The sequence below is a fragment of the Acipenser ruthenus genome, chromosome 29, assembly GCF_902713425.1.
Source record: "Acipenser ruthenus chromosome 29, fAciRut3.2 maternal haplotype, whole genome shotgun sequence".
Taxonomy (NCBI): Eukaryota; Metazoa; Chordata; class Actinopteri; order Acipenseriformes; family Acipenseridae; genus Acipenser; species Acipenser ruthenus.
Window position 1 is genome coordinate 17452136 of NC_081217.1, and position 12038 is coordinate 17464173.

At 41.8% G+C, this 12038-nt stretch overlaps 1 protein-coding gene across 2 annotated transcripts in view; it reads right to left on the minus strand.

The window, feature by feature from the left end:
• Positions 1 to 6238: 6238 nt before the first annotated feature.
• LOC117428804 (plexin-A2) overlaps positions 6239 to 12038 on the minus strand; it is a 144590-nt gene continuing 138790 nt past the window's right edge. For both annotated transcript variants that reach the window (XM_059004315.1, XM_034047745.3), the window contains exon 32: positions 6239 to 11078. In XM_059004315.1, coding sequence (XP_058860298.1) covers positions 10983 to 11078 — 96 coding nt within the window. In that variant the 3' untranslated portion in view covers positions 6239 to 10982. The remainder of the gene's footprint in view (positions 11079 to 12038) is intronic.

Consider the following 12038-nt stretch of genomic DNA (forward strand, 5'->3'; position numbering starts at 1 on the left):
GCAGAGCCTTGCTATCCCAGGCACGTGCGGCGATGGACAATTGATTCAAGATAGCAAGCTGTCTGGCAAAGGGGAGTGGAAGGCAGAAATAGAAAGGCAGACCACAATGGACTATATTCCCTCAGTTACCTAACTGGACCAATACAACCTTCTTCCAGTCAGTTAATTATTCAATGAAACCTGGAGGGATCTGGACCTCAATGACTGGATTTGTGATCTCTGGACTATAGCCTAGGCAGTGTAGGCATGGATTTGCTGTGGCACCTTTATTTAGGGTATTCCCATTTTTACTTTACAGAACGCTGGGAGAGGCTTGTCTCAGCTCTAACAGAGGCAGACCCTGGGGTAGAGATTCGTATTGAGCAGGCGGTCGGCAGACAGCTACATGTACAGTATTGCTAAAATGCAATTGGGCCAACTGAGGTCTGTTTTAATGATCTAAACAGACATGGATCTTATTTTAATAAAGACGCCCTATAAATCATACCTCTGCTCTACTGCAGACTTCTCTCCATTACGCTTTTATTGTAATTGGTGATGTTAACGATGGGGTCTGTAAACCACTCTGTGGATTAATGAGGTTAAGGCGTGGCGGTGTTTATTGTGCATTGTCGCTGTTGGAAAATCATACTGAATATCTCTGTAGTGCGTCGAGAGTTCATCGTTTCACATGTGCATAATGCCATCTGTACCCCTTAACTGGAACTCTGCAGTGAGATCATGATGTGAAAATAGCTCACCCCCCAATGGATATAATCGTCCATGTGTTTCTGTCACACTGCAATGTCATTTTGAAACTTGAGAGCTCAGTGGCACAGCTTGCAGGGTACTTGCAGCACAGCAGTCAGAACATGGAGAGCCAGAACGAAGACAGGCAAGCATGATACGATTGCAAACACATATGCTGTACTTTCATAATGAGTCTTAGAAAGCCCCAGTGAGACTTACTCTTTAAGTGTTTCAGAACCAGGTAAGGGTTTAATAATTAAGGACATGGTTGGAAGAGGCGTGGACTAGCAGCTCTGACATTGTCTAGTCTGGGATATTTCTATAATGATGCACAACCTGACAGTTATTACAGTACATCCCTTCTGTCTATTTTTCTTGCATATGTAATACTTTTTTGGAGGGGAGGTGGGGATTGCAATCTATTAAAAACACATTTCAAAAACTGTGAAAAAAAACTCAAACAGATTCAAATTAGGCAGAGACTGCAAAAGGTGCCAACGATTAGAGAGCCTGCTGACAGGTGAAATGAGATGCAGGGAGATTCAGCAGCTGCAAATGGAAATCGCTGTACACAGGGAGAAAAGTGATGGGAGATTAGGCAAATGTTTCTCACCTGAGCCTTGTCATTAAGAGGTGAAGAAATCTTAGTTTGCATGTTCAAAAGTTCAGCAACAAACCCGATCTCGGTGGGAGAGACAGCTGTTCATCAGAAAAAACAGGGCATAATTCAGAGACAAGGAAAGAAAGTAGATTGAAATGAAAAGACACTGTTCAACCAACTTAACACACTCCTTCAATATTTCACAGTGCTGTCAAGCCAAGTAATAAAATAATAAAAACATTGGCAAATATCCTTTTACTAAGTGCTGCTAGTTTTCCGATGGAGATGCTAGCTGGCGGAGAGCTCACCTCAGTGCTTTGAGGGTTAAGGGTTTGCAGATTCAGGTGATAACAGCTGGAACCACCACTGCAGTGGGGAAGTCAGGCCAGCTGGCGGAGCGTTGAAAAATAAACAAAGCATGATGAATGGCACCTGTATTTTACTGACAGACATCAGTTGCGTGTGAAGAGCCGTACTGAAGGATGAGGTTGACACCTCACAAGTGCTTCATGCTGGGACACTCATAGCTCAGGAAACTCCACCCAAGAAGAACTCAAGCTTTTTTCTCTCTGTCATAAAAGCTGGGCACTCAACAGCTTCAGCACATGCAATGTGTGATGGGTTAGCTCTCTCCCAGCGTTGGTTTTCAGTGTTCTGTCTCTACAGATCAGATTCTGGGTTTGCTTTGGACAGTCAGGCCTGGTTTGTGACTGGGTCCTGCCTTGTGTGAGCAGTTAAGTTTTCACTGTGTTTCTGGGCTTGTTGTGAAACTATTGGGATGCTGGGTAGCCAACCCCCAAACTGTTTTCAGTTTCTCGTTCAAATTTGCTTCTGTAGTTTGTTGAGCCATTTCTAGAAGGAAATGTCAGAGTGATTGGATGCACAGCTATGGCCAAATGTTTTGCATCACCTAGAATTTTAAAGTTGAGACATAATAAAAAATTAAAAAACGTAACATTTTCAGCAGGTTTCATTCAACTTTATGAAGCAAAATTCTACAGGGTGATGCAAAACCTTTGGCCATAGCTGAACTGGAACTCTAGAACAGGTACTGTATATCCTTGCAGGAAACCTTAGATGAGCCAGCAGCACCTCCCTCCCTCCTGTCTCCCGGCCTCCCTCCCTCCTGACTCCCTGCCTCCCTCCCTCATGTCTGCCCCTGCCTCCCTCCCCTCCTGTCTCCCGGCCTCCCTCCCTCCTGACTCCCTGCCTCCTTCCCTCCTATCTCCCTGCCTCCCTCCCCTCCTGTCTCCCGGCCTCCCTCCATCCTGACTCCCTGCTTCCCTCCCTCCTGTCTCCCCCTGCCTCCCTCCGTCCCTCCCTCCCTCAGCAGCCCTACTCGCACAGCAGCCAGTAATTTGATTTAATTGCTCCAGCCCCAGAAAAACAGATTGATTTTTTATTCACTCACCCCGGTTCGCTCTATCACTCATCCTTGCAGGTCCCCTTTTTCAAAATCTGCTTCTTCTCCATGACTGCCTTAATTATTTAGGAATTAATCTGTCACCAAATCCCCCAGAACGAATGGAATGTCAAATTTATAAAACATTTTAATAAAAGCAGACGGCATTACAGCACCACAAATCTGGTGCTTCCTTGAATAGATCTCCGAGCTGCGGGATTATCTGTTTAGAAAGCGATGATGAACCCTCTCCATTAAGCGCGGGGAGCGGTAAGGGCTGCAGAAGCTAATGGATCCGCTGCAGCAGGATAGGAAATCCACTTATTTAAAAGTGCTTTGGAACAAGGTAGACCGTCCATTATTATAATAAAAAACATAATGACAAAAACAAACAAAAAAAAAAACCTGGGGCGACGGGACGGGACTTATTTTTACAAAGATACTCCATCATTGGGCTGTATAATGCTCTCAATAAGCTTTATGACATCACAGTGCACACAGCAAATAGAATGCTTGCACCAACAGTTGGGTTTCTCTGGATCACTGAAGCACAAACACACTAAGTCTAGTGAAGTGATCCGGCAACAAACTCCCCATCCCCAGCTGTGCTGCTTTCCTAGAAAAAGGAGAACATTTTGGGGTACCATTCTGCTTGTGAGATGTCTTGCCCATTAAAATATTTAGCAAAAGAGGAGACGATTAATCTATTCAGAGACACCAGGGTATTTAATAAGTAAGGAGTCTGAGGTGAGGAAAAATGGGCAGGGCAATACAATCCCCGCCCCTAGTCTTGCTGTAAATCATTTGTTGTTTCCAAACCTTTGAACACTACTGTACACACACACACACACACACACACACACACACACACACACACACACACACACACACACACACACACACAGTCCAGCTCTCACAGCTGAGTCTGCGCCCGCAACATTGTCATGTCCTCTGGAGTGTCTCTCCAGTAAACTAATGGCACTCATCCAAGGAAGCTTTTACTGGACCCAATATATTTCTATAGAACACACATTTAAATATTTATAGCAGGTCCATTACAAGACAGCCTCTTTAAATATTGATTGTGCAAAGTAATAAAGGTTAGAGCACCCTATTTCCAGACATATTAAAAAACAAATGTAGTCTATTTATTTACTGTGGATTTCTTAAATCCTCTAGAGACTCTACAGGCAAAAATAAATACATAGTAAAAAAAAAAAATAGTAGGGAGCCAAGATATGTGCAGTATATAAAGGACCAGAAAATGCGCTGGCACATATTTCATGTTCATAAACGGGTGCCCCCTTGTGATATTAATACAATAAAAAGGTGCCATATCATATGCATCATAAAACAAGCCCAGTGATTGGTGTGAAGGAACGAGGAGAGGCGTGTTGTTGCTCTTCTGTTCTTCCAGCATCTTATCGGCAACGTGAAGAACGAAACATAAACTATTTAAAATGTTTTATTGATTCATCCATCAAGTGCTGGCGATGGCGATTGACTAATTCAGCGGCTACTGTAGAACTGGCTTGGGAAGTCTATACTGGATTATCAAGGAACTGGACCACACTGCCTCCTCAGTAAAGCATTTTCTATATGTGTTGGATGTCTATTTTGGGGTTAGCAGGCTCCAAATGTTCAGAAGCTTTTCAAGCAGGCAAAGCTGGGTGCTTGCAGTAGTTTTGTGGCATGCAGTGCGTTTGTGTTGCTTTTGAGAGTGCGTGGGTCAGTTATCCAGAAAATCATCAAACCAGACTGCGTACATCCCTATTAGTCCGGTACACTGACGTACTCCATTTAAATATCGGCATTTGGTGTAAGTGGGATCTCAGAGTATTCTGTACAATAAATAATACTGTGGAATTGGAATTCAGATCTGGGTAAAATAACCGAGAACACCTGCATTCCATTCCAGGTGACAGCATTCCAGTCTGGCAGGCTACAAGGAATAATATCGAGTACAGGTGTAATGTGTAGAGTGTCCAGCAGGTGGCTGTGCTGCTTTTGCTTACCTCTTGGTGTCAGGCCAAGTTCTTTGGAAGGGTTATGGGGTGAATGAGAAAGCTCTGAGCTCTTGGGTAATTTCAGATAGTCTTAATGCGATCTAAGGGGGAGCGCTTAAAAAGGTTGGCTCATGGAAATGGGCATTTAGAGCGTTTTATGACTACAGTTTTGGTATTGGGGTAATTCTTTGCTCATGTTGCACCATATAAACCTGAGAAACTGGGGGTGAATTTCTGAATGATTTCTGCGATGTAATTTCCTGCCTGTTTCGTGATGTCACTATCTTTTTAAAACACCCCCAAAACAGCCTTTCCAGATCAGTCCACTACCGTTGTTTATTTAGCAGACCACTTTATCCAAGGCAACTTACAGACTAGGGTGTGTGAACTGTGCATCAGCTGCAGAGTCACTTACAACAACGTCTCACCCGAAAGACGGAGCACAAGGAGGTTAAGTGACTTGCTCAGGCTGAGCCGGGATTTGAACCGGGGACCTCCTGGTTACAAACCCTTTTCTTTAACCACTGGACATTATTTGCAAAACCTTATTTTAGTCAATTTGTTCTGGTTTTTAAACAAAATATAAACCAGCTGTTGTTTTAGACCCACTTCCCAATGTGTTTCATATCCAAAAACAATGTTAAAAAAAAAAACTATTAGAAGCGTGCATAAAAATAGAAGAAAAGTTCTGTGGATTTGAATCCCTTTTAGCACAGAATAATAACTAGAGAGGTTTCTAAAGAGGCTGTCAGTAACGCAGGCCTGTTGAAGTCTTTGCAGGTCACACTGTTCAGTCTGTCACTGAGGGATAACAGTTTTGTAACCTTGTAGCACTGTATCCGGAAAGTGCTGCATTCTGAAGGCTCTAAAGCACTCCAGTGTTTAAAAACCCTACAGTACAGTACTGCCAAAGGCACCCCCCAGGCATGCAGCTGGAGAGTGTGTGGAACTTGTCCTTTAATATAGAAACCTGAAGCGACAAGACTAAAGCATAGAGATTAAACTCTAAGTACTAAAGCATACAGATTAAACATTAGTCAAGTTTTAATTGATGGTCGATTAAAAAAAAACAAAAAAACTTAAGACTTGTTTCACAAGCGGGTTCTTTTTCACCAGATGTCATGCCTGAATAATAAAGCAAAACATATATTTGAGTATATAATGAAACGTTTACTATAGCTCTGTTGCGTTGCACTACGTAACCATTATATATCGTACAGACTGTGTGTGGTTTTGCACCCCTCTGTAATCTTTCTGTGACCCCAAGTGGGCGTCCTCCGATCCCACGACTGAGCCAGCTTCCTCCTCTACACCCGGGAACTCGAGAGCGGATGTCAGCGAGATAGCGGCTCTGAAGGACAAAACCCAGCCCTGCAGGTGTCTGCTCCGAGCCAATGCAACGCTCCCGCTGGAATACACCTTTGAGATTACTAACTTGTATCATGCAGTATGAAAAGTGCTTTACAGATTGGGGTTGAGCAACAAGACGAAAGCCAGCAGTACATTTTTTAACCAGTAAAGTTTATTTATATATAACAACAGTACAAAGTGAATCCTTGGCTTGCAAAATAGCAGAGTTTCATATTTACAATAGGTACACAATAATATATTATCATTAACAAAAAAAAACAAACAGACAACTTTTTCAGAACTGCTTTTATCTTTTTTTTTAAATACTTTTGACTTTCTTACAATTTTCACAACACCTTTTATAAAACAACAATAATAACAGACAGCCATTGTATTTTATTTTATTTACTATAATACAGAACTCCAGTGTCTACAAATGAATGAATGGATAGGTAGGACAGGGAGGAGAGGCAAGAGTCACATGGTTTGGGCTTGCAAGTGATAAGCTCTAAGCTTGTGTATTTATTTAATTTTTTTATGCTGTTCTGCAGCAACAGGACACAAAACTGGGCTGCTGACTTCAACCCAGAACATTCTGAAAGTGCATAAAACATACTGATATTTGATTGTGTCAAACTTCTATAATCAAATCCTCTTCTCCCTGCTCTGTAGGACCGCAGCTCATTCGGCTTTATTGTATATATATATATATATATATATATATATATATATATATATATATATATATATATATATATATATATATATATATATATATATATATAATCCCTTCAGTGGGAAAAGCCTGAAATGTCCACTCTAAACTCAATTCCCTTCTAGACTTATTTTAACTGTATTTTTCTTTGCTGTTTCTTCTTTTGTCATCCTGCCACAGCGTATAGTCATGTTAAAAACAACCTTAAATAAATACAAATTGAACCTGGCACATGGAGCTTCGATACTACTGTAGTTTCGATTGACAGAAGTTCGTTATTTCGTTAAATGAAGATGAATTCTCTTTAAAGTATTAGGGTTTAAAGGTCAGGGGTCAAGGTTGGCTCGGAAGGCGTATCAACCTCTATGTTCTAGAGGTCAAGGCTAGAATTCACAAAGCCTGCGTACAGTAGGGTTCTATCTACAGAACACACTGCAGAGACTCTCTCTGGCTACAACTGTGGTTAATGCTTTATTACACTATCTGATATTTTGTATAATGTCTTAAATAGTAAGAAAAAAAACCTAGACCAAACAATAATATTTCAAATTGCTGATGTGCATGCTCCACATGCACCCCCCCTCCCCCCAACCCCTTTACCAGAAACTCACTGATCTCATAATGGATTCCATAATGCAAGCCTGAAAATAAATCTGCTGGATGACTTAATAGGATTTGGTCACTCAATAATGGTCAGTTTGGCCCGAATGATCTTTCAATATGACAGAGGTACACTGTCGATGAATAGCACCTGCAGAGTTAAGGATGTTTTTGGGTCCATTAGCAATACAATAATTATTTTAGTTCACCAAGTTACTACGCATCAAAGTCTGGTGGAAATGTGTAGTACAGTAGAGTACCTCAAAAATTATAGGACTGCCAAGACATGCTTAAGGTATCGCAAGGTTATTATGGACCAGGTCTTTCATTTATTTTTTGGTTTTATTAAATACAATCAATCAAAACCTTTATTTATCCAGAGTTAACCGAGTACACATTCTCATTTACAAAGACAAGCTACCAATACCAAGAAACAACAGCAGGTCCTGCAGTGTATTCAGAATACTGCTGCTCATTATGACAGGTGACTACTGTTTTATACCCAAGGTGCTTACCCCTGATGCGAGAGGATAAAGACTTCAAGGTTTCTGGGGCCTTAGCCTGGAAGAAATCCCAAAGCTTTGTCTCGACCAATCTGGTGATATTCTAAGCGCTGTTTAAAATCAGGTGCTTGGTTTAGGATGACAGAGGGTTGAAGCCGAAGCTCTCCAGCTGCTGTACAGACTAATCAGATGTCAAGCACTGCTGTCCGTGTCTTGGGGACCTTTTGAAGTCCACATCTCTTGATCACATGGTGCGCACATGACTCAGAGATCAAAGTCGCGCTTCAAAGCAAGAGCAGAAAACCAAAGCTAAAGGGCTTTTTGAAACACTCTTCAAAACAAGCATGACAAGCTGGTGAGTGCTGTGCCTGCAGGTACAAGTCCATATCTACTCCTAATGTAGATGAATAAGAAGTGGACAGTATCAACCAGCGAGTCCCATAGTCCTGAAGAAGAAGGGTTTTCTTTTTTTCATTGTCCAAGTTTAACAGCCAAGTGGGACTGAAACTTAGCTGGTGCACAAAGACAGAACTGACCTTGGCTTACAGAGAAGTGAACCTGCCTTCCTTTTCCTTAACATTCTTCTAGTCTAATGTTGTCATCATTAAATACGCTTCAATAAATAGCTTATTTCAAGTATCTTTTGATGTAAACACTGCACTGCGAGGAATGAATACTGTAGCAAACTCAATTCCCCTAACCGGGCTGCAGTATGTTAGCACTGCTAATTACCTGTTGGCTCTCTGCAACACATTATGAAGAATAACAGAGTAGGAATTAATGGAGCCATCTGACATTCTTATTGAAATGTTAAGTCTGTCACAAGAGACCTTTGGGGACTTAAGAACAATGTGCACGTGAATGCCTTTTTTGAACGCTACAATAAAAGGTACAGCTTGTCATCTTTTTTTATCCTTTCAGATCTCTCACTGACTGGCTCCCCAAACACAGGGGGGTTCCCAAACTGTAATTAGGGTCACTCCCATTTTGATGTATAATGGTAACTGTATGAAGACTATAAATATTTCCGATAGAGCTGAGGTCAAGGTAGTAAGTGTTGCATTAGAACAAACAAGCAGAAAAGCACCTGACAGCGTTGCTCATGTACTTAAATGGCTCCTCCCTTGGCACGTGCAACATTGCCCCCAGGTTGGGAAACCCTTGCCTTAATGTGCACGGTTACAAATGTCACTCCTGTAGTTTAATTCAATTCCTTTCCAGTGGAATTCCTTGTCTGTTCACATTCCTGCTTCCCTATAATGTCATTTTAAGATTTGAAAGAATGGTGTCCGATATTCATAAAGCGTTTGCTGTGCTGGCAGCTGCAAAGTAAACACAGTGCTGCATTTCCCAGCCTTCGTGAATGTGGCCCTTTGGCATGAATGGAACAGAAGGCAACGCTCTCCTGGTGACTAAACTACTGCACAGTAAGGGGTTCACCATGCTGTGTTTGGGGTGAGGGTTGAGATTTTCAAACTATTCTACTGTATATGAAAATATAGAAATCGGTATACAAGTCCACTGCTACACAGAACTCCTCTGTTGGTTATTGGCACATTCTGTATTCTGCTTGTTCGCTTCCTTCCCTGGTTCTTAATTTAAAGTGCAGCTGAATACTTAATGTCAACAGCATTTGTTTGCATGCATTGCTCTGGCAGTACAGCCACAGGTCTAGGTGGCTGTGAGTACTGATGTGCTCCTCACATGGTTGTGATACATATATACGTTGGTCTAACTCATTTGTAAACTTTAATGTAAACAGGGTTTCAAAATGATTCATCTTTTTCAATGTCTTATTGGTCAGACTGAGTGAAACCGAACATGCCCTGTCCTGAGTTAGCAGAGATCTACGATGCCCTGGCATTTCAAGGTAAGCGGAGCGGATCTGTAAAGCCTTGATGACTCACAAGTGATGACATGCATGGAGGGGAGGGGTATGCAGTGTACACAATCTCAGAACAGATCTATACTGTGCTGTCTTTGAGTTCATGGTGCTCAAGTACTGCAATCAGAATATTTTGGCCCAGCAGAGAGAATTGAAAAGACAAGCTTTAAGAGGCTTGTCGAAACGGGCTGAACTAAGACTGTTATGACTCTCCTTCAGAAGCCCTGTGGAAAAGTTATGGATATATATATATACTGGATTTATACACAAACGCAAACGAGATTTAAAAACAAAAAACTAAACTTAGTTGTAATTACATTTCTTCTAGTAGCAAGTCCTTTAAAAGAGGCAGGGTCCTTGTTGATGCATTCCCAAGCTACGCAACACTGGTCCCCCTCCCTTCCAGCGCATGAGGTTTGTGCGCGAAAGCCTTTGGGGGACTTTGAACACACGTCTTTTAAGACTCTGAAGTCGGCACATCCAAGCCATACCGAAGGCAAGTCTTCATATTTCATCCAATCTCAGCTCTTGGATGTTGTTTTTTTTTTCTTGGGTAAGGGAAGTTTTTAAGTGCAAATTTGTGCCAGCAGCTCAAAAGACATGTCTAAAAGCAGTCCACGTACAGTACCAGTACTTTTTCAGTTAGTTTAAAAAAAAAATAAGATTTTTGTCACGCACAGTAACCCACTCGATGATGAGATAAAATACAAAAATAATAAGCTGAATTGCATCCAGAATTAAAAAAAAAAAAAAAAAACTATGAATATATAAAAATAAATGGGAAATAAGAGCACACACCCAGCTTCAAGATACAGAGTTCTCGATTCCCATGCAAAGCTGGCTGGCGAAACTCTCCTGGTTCCTTCCAGATTTGCTGCTTTAGGTTACATTTCACTCTGCACTTTCAAAAGGTCCATCCCTAGCTGTAAAAGACACAGATCTGGAACTGTCAATGAAACGAGCTGCATCGCTGGAAGAAAGGAAACCATTTACACTGCAGGAAGACGTCACCATTCTGACGTAGCCACACTGATGACGAGTCTTACATATATTCAGATATGTGTGTGTGTGTGCGTTCGTGTGTGTGCGTGTGTGTGCGTGTGTGTGTGTGTGTGTGTGTTGGTCCCTTCCAGCAGTGTGTCCCATGACTTCATTAGTTTGATTGGGTTTGGAAGACACCTCCTCCTATCCTCAGCTCTCTATAGACATGGCTCCGATGAGCTGCTCCACTTTGTATGCCAGCCGCTGTCTGCGCGCTTGCTCATCCTGCTCCAGCGCTGAGGTTATCTAGCAGATAAAACAAACAAGGGAATCGGGGATCAATACAGACAAAGCCTAAAGCTGATACTGGCTCAGCACACAGCGTACAGGTCACAAACAGCTACCATGCTGGAGTCTGGACACTAACTTATTTGGGCAGATTTTAAGATTTCAGGACACTGATATGTATTGCATAATCATTAATATCTGCACACACTGAACTGGTCTGTATTTGAGGTTCATGCATTGGTTGGTGAAGTGCTACAGGGTTTTATAGCACCGCCTCTTAAGTATTGCCCTGTGTCCATCACAGTGAGGCTGCCAAGCTTAGGAACAGACTCCATGAAGGAGGCTGTCCAGGAATCGCTCTGCATTATTGAGAAATGGGCTGCACCCGACCCTCTTGTTCTGATGATTTGCGCTCTGTCTATTATCAACCTCTATGCAAGCGCAGGTTTTGCTGTCATTTCCCAAATCCATTTAAGCATGTTTCCTATATTGAAGTCAAATAACGTTGTGGTATGGGTCTGAAGGATTAGGGGCACACAAACCTCAAGGATTCAAGGCATGAGCTTAACTGCTTTTGTGCCAGTTTAATGAACAAACTTACCTAAACGCATGCAACGATATTCCATTCCAGGGGGAATTGAAGTTAGTACTGGTGTGTGCATATTGAGTGCTGTTTTAGTTTTTTGAGGTTCATTCACAAATTCAATGGCAACTCTGCCAAGTTCTTGACTTTGTCCTTGACCTTGCAGTGAGTTATTTTTGGTGTTTTTTTGCAGCTGGTTTCTGCAGCATCACGCCTCTTTTCTGTACGAAGCTCACATTGGTACGTGTGAATTTTAAGCTCGTACCTTTGCTGTGAGCAGACTGTGATTAGAAACAGACTTGCAGACTGAATGCTAAATCAATCACGTGGAAACAAGGATGAAGACTTTTATCAGTGTTTTTATTTATAACCAAATGTGCTTGAATGCTTTATCA